The sequence below is a fragment of the Sturnus vulgaris genome, chromosome 4 (genome assembly GCF_052056855.1).
Source record: "Sturnus vulgaris isolate bStuVul1 chromosome 4, bStuVul1.hap1, whole genome shotgun sequence".
Lineage (NCBI taxonomy): Eukaryota > Metazoa > Chordata > Aves > Passeriformes > Sturnidae > Sturnus > Sturnus vulgaris.
Genome location: NC_142246.1, coordinates 810,437 through 823,008, shown reverse-complemented (window position 1 = coordinate 823,008; position 12,572 = coordinate 810,437). Strand labels below are relative to the sequence as shown.

The 12,572-nt window shown below is 46.6% G+C and overlaps 1 protein-coding gene across 1 annotated transcript in view; it reads right to left on the bottom strand.

The window, feature by feature from the left end:
- The window catches only part of EXOC6B (exocyst complex component 6B), a 264,366-nt gene extending 253,013 nt beyond the window's left edge, over window positions 1-11,353 (bottom strand). Inside the window, exon 1 of the mRNA XM_088162886.1 lies at window positions 11,140-11,353. Within this exon, the coding sequence (XP_088019012.1) occupies window positions 11,140-11,252 (113 nt within the window). The 5' untranslated portion in view covers window positions 11,253-11,353. The remainder of the gene's footprint in view (window positions 1-11,139) is intronic.
- Window positions 11,354-12,572: the final 1,219 nt, after the last annotated feature.

Genomic DNA, 12,572 nt, shown 5'->3' with positions numbered 1-12,572 from the left:
TTCATTCCTGCAGTACAATTATCACCTCTGGAGAGGGATCCAGGGGGAAATTCCAGAACATTCCAGGGTCTGAAAGGGCTCCAGGAGAGCTGGAATTGGGGACAAGGCCTGGAGGGACAGGACCCAGGGAATGGCTCCCACTGGGAAAGGGGAGATTGGGCTGGGATCTTGGGAAGGAATTCCTGCCTGGGCTGCAATTCCCAGATTTGCTGGGGCTGCCCCTGGATCCCTGGCAGTGCCCAAGGCCGGGTTGGATCCCCCTGGGGGTGTCCCTGCCATGGATGGGGTGGATTAAATGAATTTTAAGGTCCCTCCAAGCCAATCCTAAGCAGGGAAATCTGGAAGATTAAAGGATCAGTCTGGGATTTTCTGTCCCTTGTTTTCCAAGGCAAAACCAAAAGGAAAATTCCCTGGGGATTGAAAAGCCCCGAGGTTCCTCCATTGCTGCTCCAACACTTGGGAACTCCTGGGTCCATCCCAATCCACAAATCCCCACAGCAGATCCCACTCCTGGACATTTTCCAGTCCTTACAACCAATCCTAACCCCACATCCTGCACAGCAACACTCGGGGAATATTTTATGCACAGCTCACATTCCCTTGGGATTGCAGAGCACAGCCAAGTCTGGCTCCATCCCCCCCAAAATCCTGCCTGCAGCTGCTCCACGTTTCCAACAAATTCTCCTGGCTCAGCAGAAGAAGGAAAAATCCTTCCTCAGCCTCATCCTTTCCCTTTCTGTTCCTTTGGAATGGCCACAAGGAGGAAAAAAATTTAAAAAATTAAAAAAAAAAAATTTAAAATGGACATTTGGCTTCTCAGCGAAGCTTTGATGGGAAAAACCTGGGAAATCTCCTCACTGACAGATTTTTAAGGAGGAGAATTTCTTTGCTCTTTTTCCCCCTGCAGAAGAAAATTATTAAAAAAGCAAGATCAGGAACAGGTCACTAAAATCTGCACAATATTGCATTTTTATCTTCTTTTTTTAGGGTTGGGATTAAAAGCACGAGAGGGGAATTTCTTGTCGGGGACTCAGATTTTTATTAATTCCCATCCACATCACAAACCCTGAGCTTTATAGCAGCTCAATTAAACAAATTAAAATGGAGCCCTAATTAAGAATGGAGCCCTGTCTCTCTCTCTCTCTCTCCAAGGCCTTTTAAGGATGAATTGTCCAATTAAGAGATGACACCTCAATTATTTTGACTTTTAACTCAATAACCAACCACCCATGGCCCAAAATGTGGAATTTTTTATCCAATCACACAAAATCACCCAAACCCATGAAGGAGAAGGGGCAACAAATTCTGGAAAAAACTCCACAAGGAGTGAAAAATTCTGGGAAAAAAACCCACAGGGATCAATAAATTCAGGAAAAACCCACAAGGAGTGACAAATTCTGCCCCCCAATCCCAAACTTTTCCTACTGCACCCCCAATCCCATCCCCATCCCAATGCCCCCAATCCCAAATCCTTCCCATTGCCCCCAATCTCATCCCCATCCCACTGCCCCCAATCCCAAACCCTTCCCACTGAACCCAAATCCCATCTTATTGCACCCCCAATCCCATCCCCATCCCAATGCCCCCAATCCCATTGCACCCCAATCCCATTCCCTTCCCAGTGACCCCAATCCCAGACCCATCCCAAATCCCATTGCATCCCCAATCCCAATCCCATTCCATCCCAAATCCCATCCCATTGCATCCCCAATCCCAAACCCTTCCCCCTGCCCCCAATCCCAAACCCTTCCCATTGCATCCCCCAATCCCACTGCCCCCCAATCCCAAACCCATCCCAGTGACCCCAATCCCAGACCCATCCCCACCCCACTGCATCCCCAATCCCAATCCCTCCCCACTGTCCCCCAATCCCAATCCCATTCCATCCCCAATCCCATCCCCATCCCAATGCCCCCAATCCTATTGCACCCCAATCCCAAACCCTTCCCATTGCATCCCCCAATCCCACTGCCCCCCAATCCCAAACCCATCCCAGCGACCCCAATCCCAGACCCATCCCCAATCCCTCCCCACTGCCCTCCAATCCCAATCCCATCCCCATCCCAATCCCCCCAATCCCATCCCAGTGACCCCAATCCCAAATCCTTCTCATTGCCCCCAATCCCAATCCCATCCCAATCCCCCCAATCCCATCCCAATGCCCCCAATCCCAATCCCATCCCAATCGTTGCTCTGTGGGAGCCGAGGGAGCCGTGCCAGGATCAGGGTTTGGGTTTGCCAATGGATATTTTTAATTTGGGGTTTTTTGTTTTTTTTTTTCTTTTCCCCCCGAGGAAATCCCGCAGCGGGCAGCGCTGTTCCTGCATCCCTGTGAGGTGTTAACGATGGGATAAAAACCCCAAACCTCGCTGGGAGCAGGGATCAAGCTGTTCCCACCCTAAATCCCAGGGAATTTCAGCTCTCTGGGGTTCCAATCCTTCCCTATCCAAAAAGGGAATTCCAAAGGAGCAGCTCAAAGCTTTAAATGCTGGTGGGTGGCAGCAAAGCTGCTCCAAATCCATTTCTGTGCTCTGAGGAAAAAAAAAAAAAAAAAAGAGAATTTCAACTCTCACCTCCCCTCATCGGGGTTAAACAGCAGCACGGGAGAATTTCAAAGAATAAAAGACAAAAAATTAAAAAAAAAAAATTAAAAAAAAAAATCCCTACCCTGGAAAATTCAAGAGGTTGGATTGCAGCTAAGCACACGTGCAAAATTCAAATTCTCCAGGAGCAGAGCCACGTGAGGAGCTAATTAGTTCATATCTGAAATATCTGAATAATGAGGAGCTTTCTTCAAACATCAGGAGCAGGAAAGCTGCCAGAACGAGGGAGTGGGAATTTTCCTGAAACTCCTCTACATGACTGGGCAAAGCAGAAATATGAATTTTAAATTTTTTTTTTTTTTGAATAGTTAATAAATATATAAAAAGCACAATAGATTCTCTGGGCGAGGATATTCCCATATTTCCTCCAGCAGGACTCAGGGGATGAGCCTGATTTTTTTTTTTTTAACCATGGGGATGATGTGGGACACCCAAATCCAGCATTGGTGACAACTCCACGAGGCAAATTAAAAAAAAAAAAAAAGCTCTAAGAAAATTCTGCTCCTGGAATTCCCAGATTTCCACAGGGGAGGAGGACACGGAGCCCTTCCCTTGGATCAGCTCCAGAGGATGGGACAACAGCCAGGGGAGGGGCAGGGGGACACACAGAGGGGACAAACCCCAATTCTTCAAACCCCCCAATTCTTAAAAACCTCCAATTCTTAAAATCCTAATTCATAAAGAAACCCCAATTCCTAAAAAAAAACCCCAATTCCTAAAAACCCCCCAATTCCCAAAACCCTTAATTCTTAAAAACCCCGATTCTTAAAATCCCCAATTCCTAAAAAATCCTAATTCTTAAAAAGCCCCCATTCTTTAAAAACCTCAAATTCTTAAAAATCCCCAATTCTTTAAAACCCTAATTCTTTAAAACCCTTTAAACCCCGCAGCAGCAGTCGAGGATGCAGGGGGTGAGAGCAGAGCCAGGGTCACAGCTCAGCTCACACCGCAGGGAAAAGGGGAAATAAAGCTGGGAATGTCCCTGTGCCCCTGGGCACACACCCCGAGAAATAAAATCTGCCTCCCCAAAAATCGGCATCCCCAGGGAATTCTGCACCCCAAATCTGCACCCAGAGAAATCTGCATCTCAGATTTGCATCCCAGAGAAACCTGCATCCCAAAATCTGCATCCCAGAGAAATCTCTGCATCCCAGATTTGCATCCCAGAGAATTCTGCATCCCAAAACTGCACCCAGAGAAATCTCTGCACCCCAGATTTGCATCCCAGAGAATTCTGCATCCCAAAACTGCACCCAGAGAAATCTCTGCACCCCAGAGAAATCTGCATCCCAAATCTGCATTCCAGATCTGCACCCAGAGAAATCTGCACCCCAAAACTGCACCCCAGGGAATTCTGCATCCCAAATCTGCATCCAGAGAAATCTCTGCATCCCAGATTTGCATCCCAGAGAAATCTGCATCCCAAATCTGCACCCCAAACCTGCACCCCAAACCTGCACCCCAAACCTGCACCCCGAGAAGGCTGCACCCCTGCCCCTTCCAGAACCTTCCCTGCAAGGCGGGAGAGGAGGGGCAGAAGAGCAGCAGGGACAAGGAGCCACCAAAGAGCTGGGCCAGCAGAAAAACGGGAATTCAGGAAAAACGGCAACTTGGGAGGTAAAAAAATTAAACAGGAGTGAGTTAGAACTGCTCCTAATCCTCTGTGACAGCCTAGACCTGGTTCTAACCCTCTGTGACAGCCCAGAGCTGGTCCTAAACCCCTCTGTGACAGCCCAGAGCTGCTCCCAAACCCCCTGTGACAGCCCAGAGCTGGTCCTAAACCCCCTGTGACAGCCTAGACCTGGTCCTAAACCTCTGTGACAGCCTAGACCTGGTCCTAAACTCCCTGTGACAGCCTAGACCTGGTCCTAAACTCCCTGTGACAGCCTAGACCTGGTCCTAAACTCCCTGTGACAGCCTAGACCTGGTACTAAACTCCCTGTGACAGCCCAGAGCTGGTCCTAAACCCCTCTGTGACAGCCCAGAGCTGGTCCTAAACCCCTCTGTGACAGCCTAGACCTGGTCCTAAACCCTCTGTGACAGCCCAGAGCTGGTCCTAAACCCCTCTGTGACAGCCCAGAGCTGGTCCTAAACCCCCTGTGACAGCCCAGAGCTGGTCCTAAACCCCCTGTGACAGCCCAGAGCTGGTCCTAAACCCCCTGTGACAGCCTAGACCTGGTCCTAAACTCCCTGTGACAGCCCAGAGCTGGTCCTAGGAAGCAAACCCACCCAATTTCCAGGAATCCCAGCACCCATCACTGCAGAGTGAAAGGATTGAGTCAAGGATTCCAGGGCAGGAAAAATCCACAGGAAACTCCAGAACAGGGAATTCCCAACCCAAACACAACCTGGAAATCGCTGCAGGAGGAATTCCCAGCTGGAAAAATTCCCCTGCTCCATCCAGAATTCCAGGATTTTCTCCATCAGGAAGAATTTCCTTCATTTCTCCCAAATCGCTGCCAGCTGCTCATTGCAGATCAGAGATTTTTCCCAGAGATTTTTCCCAGAAATATTTCCCAGATTGCAGCTCAGAGATTTTTTCCCCACAAATTCTCCCCAGAGATTTCCCCAAATTGCTGCAGAGATTTTTCCCAGGGATTTTTCTCAGATTGCTGCAGAGCTCTCCCCAGAAATTTCTCCCCAGAAATTTCTCCCAGAAATTTTTCCCAAATTGCTGCAGAGTTTTTCCACAGAGATTTTCCCCAGATTGCAGCTCAGAGCTTTTCCCAGAAATTTTTCCCCCCACACATTTTTCCCCCCATTTTTTCCCCCCAATTTTTTTCCCCAGACATTTTTCCACCACATTTTTTCCCCCTGAGCTGAATTCCAGGCTCTCCTGCCTTCTCCACTTCCAGCAATCCCAACCCTCCCAAAATTTCCCCTTTTGGGATCCCCATCCCAAACCTCCCCTCAGCCTCCACTTTGGGCCATTTTTGGGGCAGAAGGAACAAAAAAAAAAAAAAATAAAAATAAAAATTCCTTAAAATTTCTGATCCAGCAAGGCACAGAGGATGGGCTGGAATTTTGGGAACATCTCAGGATTTTTCCAGAGCAGCTGAACTCCCGTTTTTCCATTTTTAGGATGAGCTCAGCTCAAGGTGAAACAGTGCAAAATCATCCCAAAAAAAAAAAAAAAAAAAAAAAAAAAAAAAAAAAAAAAAAAGCTGAGAATTCCAGGGAAAAATTCCCTTTGAGCTCAGCACTGCTCTGCAATTCCTGACACGCTCAGGGGGAGCAAGGAAAAAATTCCCAAATCCCCAAAAAACAGGAATTGGGATTGGCCAAGATCCCTTTGGGATTCATGAAATTCCAGAAAGGAATGGGGGGGAAAGGACAGAAAATTCAGGGTGTAAATAATGGAGAAGTGAAAACAGTTCCTGGAAAAAAAAAAAAAAAGAATTTTAGGGATTCACATCTGAGAGCTGAGTGCAGAACATCAGCACTGGGGAGGAGAAATTATCCATAAAATCTGGGATAATTCAGGATATTCCTTTAGGTAGAAATAGCACATTCAGCCTGTCTGGATCCTAAATACTAATTATTTCTCAAGAAAAATTGGGATTTTTTTTTCAGGAATTGCAGCAGGGCTGGGGAAAAAGGGAATTACAGAGATTCAGAGAAATTATCCCACTGGGACAGTGGGAATTTCATCACCTTTAAATTTCCTTCCCACCCAAACCATTCCAGGATTCCCTGATATTTCAAAAGATCCATAATGCTAAAAAAAAAAAATAATAAAATTTAAAAAATAAAATTAAAAAAAAATCAAGGAATGAGGAGCTGGACACAGGGAATGGAACATGGAAAAAAAAACCAAAAAAAAAAAACAAAAAAAAAAACCAAAAACACAAAAAAAAACCAAAAAAAAAAAAAAAAAAAAAAACAACAAAAAAAAAAAAAAAAAAACAACAAAAAAAACCAAGGCCCTGGAGGAGCTGATACAGCAATTAAGGAGCTCAGTTAAATTCCTTTAATTGCTTTAATTAATCCACTCAGGAGCTGCTCCCAGAGCTCATCTGAGCCCTGCAAACTCACAATTCCATTTCACCTTGCAAATTAAAGAGTTTGAGATCTCTGTGACTTTTTGGATTAAAAAAAAAATAAAAAAATAAAAAAATAAAAATCCCCAGCCTGGCTGATTGATTCCCATCTGAGGTACAAAAATATTCCTGATTTTCCAGCAGGGCACTGGGAAAACCTGGAGAGTAAATCTACATCCCAAAGGGAATAAAAATAAGGTTTGTACAGGAGAAAAAATGCACAGGGAATGACAAAAATCACCTTAAAATCGTTTCCAGGGGAAAAAAAATGCACAGGGAATAATAAAAATTCACCTTGAAATTATTTGAAGAGGATAAAAAGTCACAGAATCAGACAGGGAATCACAAAAAAAAAAAAAAAAAAAAAAATCACCTGAAAATTATTTTCAGGACACAAAAGCCATGGAATTACAAGAATCACCTGGAAATTATTTGAAGAGGACAAAAAGACATAAAATCAGGCATGGAATAACAAAATTCACCTTGGAAATCAATTTTAGGGGACAAAAAAAGCCTCAGAATCAGGCAGGGAATCACAAAATTCACCTTGGAAATTCCCACTGGAAGAAACCCCATGGAAAAAAACCCCAAAAAAACCTCGTGAATTTCTCAAATTCTGCTTTAAAAATAAAAAACCTCCAAAAAACCTTCTTGAATTTCTGAAATTCTGCTTAAAAAAACAAAAAACTCTCTTGAAGTTCTCAAATTCTGCTTTAAAAAATAAAAAACCTTCTTGAATTTCTGAGATCGCAGGGAAAAAGGGGGGAAGGTTTTAGCTCCATTTTATGGGATTCCCAAAAAAAAATTAAAAAAAATCAGTGACCAGACCTAAAATACCACAGCACCGACTAAAAAAAAAAACCACAAATATTTTTATAACGTGCAAGAGAAAAAATAAACACAAAACGCAGCTCGAGAGGACAGAAAGAACAACATAATAAAAATATCAATTAATTCATTAATAAAAAGCACCTCCCTCTAAAAAGTTTTCTGACCCTGCAGAATTTAAGGATTCTTCAAAAGCCAGACCTGGAGAGGAGCCAAAAATAACTCTGGAAAATCAGGTGTGAGGAGAGAGAAAGGAAAAAAAAAAAAAGGGAGATGAGAGCAGAAGGAAATGGAATTAAAAGCTGTGGGTGTGATCAGGGCAAGGGAAAAAATCCTGGATTTGGTCCAGGAGCATCCCAGGATCCCTGGCAGGACCCAATTCCATCCCATAATAGAACCCCCAGAGCCGGGCTGGGCTGGGAGGGATCCAGGGAATCTGGAATTTTCTCCTGGCAGAGTTTGGGCACTGGGCAGGGCACAGGCAGGAACCAGGAAAAGCAAAATTCCGCAAAGGAAAAGGGGGGTCAGGAAGTGATAAAATCAAAATTCTGCAGCAATAAAATCAAAATTCTGCAAAGGAAAAGGGGACAGGAAGTGATAAAATCAAAATTCTGCACCCAGAAAATCAAAATTCTGCACCCAGAAAATCAAAATTCTGCACCCAGAAAATCAAAATTCTGCACCCAGAAAATCAAAATTCTGCACCCAGAAAAGGGATCAGGAATTGATAAAAAACCAATTCTGCAGCAATAAAATCAAAATTCTACAAAGGAAAAGGGTCAGGAATTGATAAAAGCAAAATTCTGCAGCAAGAAAAATCAAAATTCTGCAAAGGAAAAGGGTCAGGAATCGATAAAAACCCAATTCTGCACCAAGAAAATCAAAATTCTGCACCAAGAAAATCAAAATTCTGCACCAAGAAAATCAAAATTCTGCACCCAGAAAATCAAAATTCTGCACCCAGAAAATCAAAATTCTGCACCCAGAAAATCAAAATTCTGCACCAAGAAAATCAAAATTCTGCACCAAGAAAATCAAAATTCTGCACCCAGAAAATCAAAATTCTGCACCAAGAAAATCAAAATTCTGCACCCAGAAAATCAAAATTCTGCACCCAGAAAAGGGGTCAGGAATTGATAAAAACCCAATTCTGCAGCAATAAAATCAAAATTCTGCAAAGGAAAAGGGTCAGGAATCGATAAAAACCCAATTCTGAACCAATAAATGCAAAATTCTACAAAGCAAAAGGGTCAGGAACCGATAAAAACTCAGTTTTGCACACCAAAGGAACCAGGAAAAGTCCAATTCCAAAGGAACTGATAAAAGCCCAAGCTCTACCCCAGGAAAAAACCCAATTTTGTAAACTCAAGGGGTCAGGGACCAATAAAAACCCAATTCTGCAAATCAAAGGAACCGATAAAAGCAAAATTCTGCAATGCAAAGGGATCAGGAATCGATAAAAATCCAATTCTGCCGCGATAAAAGCAAAATTCTGCCAGGCCAAGGGAGTCAGGAACCGATAAAAGCCCAATTTTGTATCAATAAAAACTCAATTTTTTAAACCCGAGGGGTGAGGAACCGATTCTAAAATCCAAAGGGATCAGGAACCAATAAAAGCCCAATTCTAGAAAATAAAGGAACCGATAAAAACCCAATTCTGCAAATCCTGTGGGGCAGGAATCAATAAAAACCCAATTCTGCAAATCAATAAAAGCAAAATTCGGCGCCATGATAAACCCCAAACCAAAGGGATCAGGAATCAATAAAAGCTCAATTCTGCACCAATTAAAACTCAATTCTGCACACCAAAGGAACCGATAAAAGCCCAATTTTGTATCAATAAAAACTCAATTTTTTAAACCCGAGGGGTGAGGAACCGATTCTAAAATCCAAAGGGATCAGGAACCAATAAAAGCCCAATTCTAGGAAATAAAGGAACCGATAAAAACCCAATTTTGCAAATCCCAGAGGGCAGGAACCAATAAAAACCCAATTCTGCCCCCATTAAAAAACCCAATTCTGCCCAGCCCGGGCACTTAAGCCCGGCTCAGAGCTGAGCTTTGGCAGAACCACTCCTAGAAGGGAAAGGAGCCAGCCTGGCTGCTGGACACACAATAATTCCATGATGCCCACAAGAAATGAGTCACTTTTTATTTAAAAAAAAAAATAAAATAAATAAATGAAAAGTTTCCACCGTCCTCTTTTCCTGCCTCTCGTGTTTACCCTGAGCTGCTCCAGTTTAACTTTGCCACCCTTGCTGATCGTTAATCCTAATTAATAATTTTATATATATAATTCTAATTAAATATCCCCACATCCAGCAGTGAATGAACAACAAAAAAAAAAAAAAATAAAATAAAATAAAATAAAAGCCAAATCTCTCCCAGCCTGGGCACCGTGAGTGTTTCTCGTGGGAGAATGTAAAACTCCACATCAAACGCAGCTCCTGGCTTGATAAATTTTATTATCCAGAAACGATATCAGCTGCACTTTGTCCTCGGAAACGGCAAAGAAACCACCCACACTCCTCACGCTGGCACTTCCCACCCATCCAAACCAGTTTTTACAGAATAATCAATTCTCATTCCCGCTGCTCGCTTTTCCTTGGGAAGCTCCACGGAAGGAAACTTTCTTCCGGGAAAAAAAAAAAAAAAAAAAAAAACCGCAATAAATGCAAATAAACGAGTGGATGTGCAATTCTGCAGCGAACCCAGCTCCAAAAATCCCAAATTTTCCCTCTCCAGCATCACTGCAAACCCCGAACTCCGAGCTTTTCTTTGGAAAGAGCCGCTCCAAAACGGAATTTTTAGGAAAATGAAGGCACAGAAATTTAAGGTTCCGCTTTGGGGAGGGGTTCCAGCCCCACCCATCCCCACCTGGGGCTGATCCCTCACCTGGAGCAGCCGAAATCCCAAATTCCCCTCCCGGTGAACTGCGAGAGAACGCAGCTATTGCTGTTTCACCTGAATTTCTATTTCCTCGCCAATTTCTGTCCATTTCCACCCCAATTTCTGTCCCCTTTCCTCGCCAATTTCTGTCCATTTCCTCGCCAATTTCTGTCCCTTTTCCACCCCAATTTCTGTCCCTTTTCCACGCCAATTTCTGTGCGGTCACACGGGTTTGGGGATAAATTTCCACTCCATCTGGAGCGCGGGGTAACACTCGCACCTGAGCTCAGCAATTCGGGTGCATTCCAAGTTTTTTTGGGAGAACTTCTGCATCGCTTTTAGGGCGGGGAAGGATGGAGGATGCTGACTTGGTTCAGAGAGCCAGAACACGGCTTAGATGTGATTAATTAACGTAAAATAACCACATTTTTATAAGGAAAGGGGATGATTCCTCATCAGACACAGCTTTTAGGTTAAACCACGCAACGCGCTGCGGCCAAAGCTGCCCCAAAGGCGCACAAACCAAACGCAGAAAGCGGCGGATCCGAGCCCCAAAAACCGTCGGGAAGGAGATGACGGAGCAGGGAAGGGGCAGCAGAACCGGGAACGGGGGGGAAAAAAGGGAGAACAAAGGAGCCCGAGTGTCCCCGCGGGGGGCGGACGGGACCGCGGGGCCACGGGGTGGAGAAAGTGACAGCGAAGTGACAAAGGGCACGGGCGGGGAGGGGGCAGCGCCCCGCACCCCGCAGCCATCGCAGCCCCGGCTCCTCCCGGTCCTACCGGAGCGTGGGGCCGATGCAGGCCGTGTCCGTGCTCTCGATCTCGCGCAGGATCCGTTCGTGCTCCGCCGCCGTCTCCAGGCTCTCCAGCTCCGCCATCTTCGGCCGCTCCATGGGGCAGCTCCACCTGCGCGGCCCCGCCCGGACCGGACCGGCCCGACCTCACCCCCCCCCAGAACCGGCAGCGGCACCGCCGGGACTGCTCGGCTGAGCTCCGCCACGCGCGGGGAATCACGGGAAATGTAGTCCGGGAGGGGGCTGGGACCCATTAGGAATCACGGGAAATGTAGTCCGGGAGGGGCAGGGCCACGTGGGGAATCACGGGAAATGTAGTCCCGGAGGGGGCAGGGCCGCACAGGGAATCACTAGAAATGTAGTCTGGGAGGGGCAGGACTGCGTGGGGAATCACGGGAAATGTAGTCCCGGAGGGGGCAGGGACGCACAGGGAATCATGGGAAATGTAGTCTGGGAGGGGCGGGGCCGCGTGAGGATACACGGGAAATGTAGTCCAGGTGCGGAGCTGGACCCCGCAGCAATATGGGAGATGTAGTCCAGGAGCAGTGCTGGACCGCGCGGTACCATGGGAGATGTAGTCCGGGGGGGGGGGGGGGGTCGGCCGCGCGAGGAATCATGGGAGATGTAGTCCAGGAGGGGGCCGGGCCTGCGCGGCCGCTCCGCCCAGGGAGGGAGGGACGGAGCGGGAGCGGCCCCGGGAGCGGGAGAGGCGGGGCGGGGATGGTTCGTGTCCCTGGAGGGGACACAGCCCCGTGTCCTTCCCACGAGAGGACACAGCCCCGTGGTTCGGACACCTCCGTGAATGACACAGTGATGTCACTGTCCCCACGTTGTACCCGAGAGGGGACACGGACCCACGGCGGTCACACCCTTGTGACATCCCGGCAGGAAAGAACCCCGAGCAGAGGCTGCCCCTGCTCCTCCTGCCCCATCCTGTCCCTCCGCCCCAAAACCGATGTCACCCCCGCCCCGAAAAGGTGACCGTGGTCCCCGAGTGTGGGAAAATCGCGCTGTGGAAAGGCGGTGTCCACAGAGGAGACGGAGGAGCGCTGCAGCTTTATTGGGATAAAGGCAGAGAGCTCAGCCTCCTTTTATCCCAAACTGCCGGCTGTTCTTTGCCCTTTTTCCTTCCCCATTGCTGAGGCACCAGGAAGGTGCAGCCTTCCCAAACCGCCTGCTCCGCATCCCCCCCGAACCCGGCATTTCACCCCAAAACTCGCAAACTCCGCCTCGGGGAGACCTGTGTGTTTGGGGACTGTGTCCCGGCTCTGTGACAAACCTGCTGTTCGAAATGAACCCAAAATTCGGGAACTCCCATTTATCAGTTTCAGGAGTCAGAGTTTGAAATAAACCTCAAAGTTCTGAAACTCTCACTTGTCTCTTTCAGGAGTCAGGGTTTGAAATAAACCCAAAGTTCAG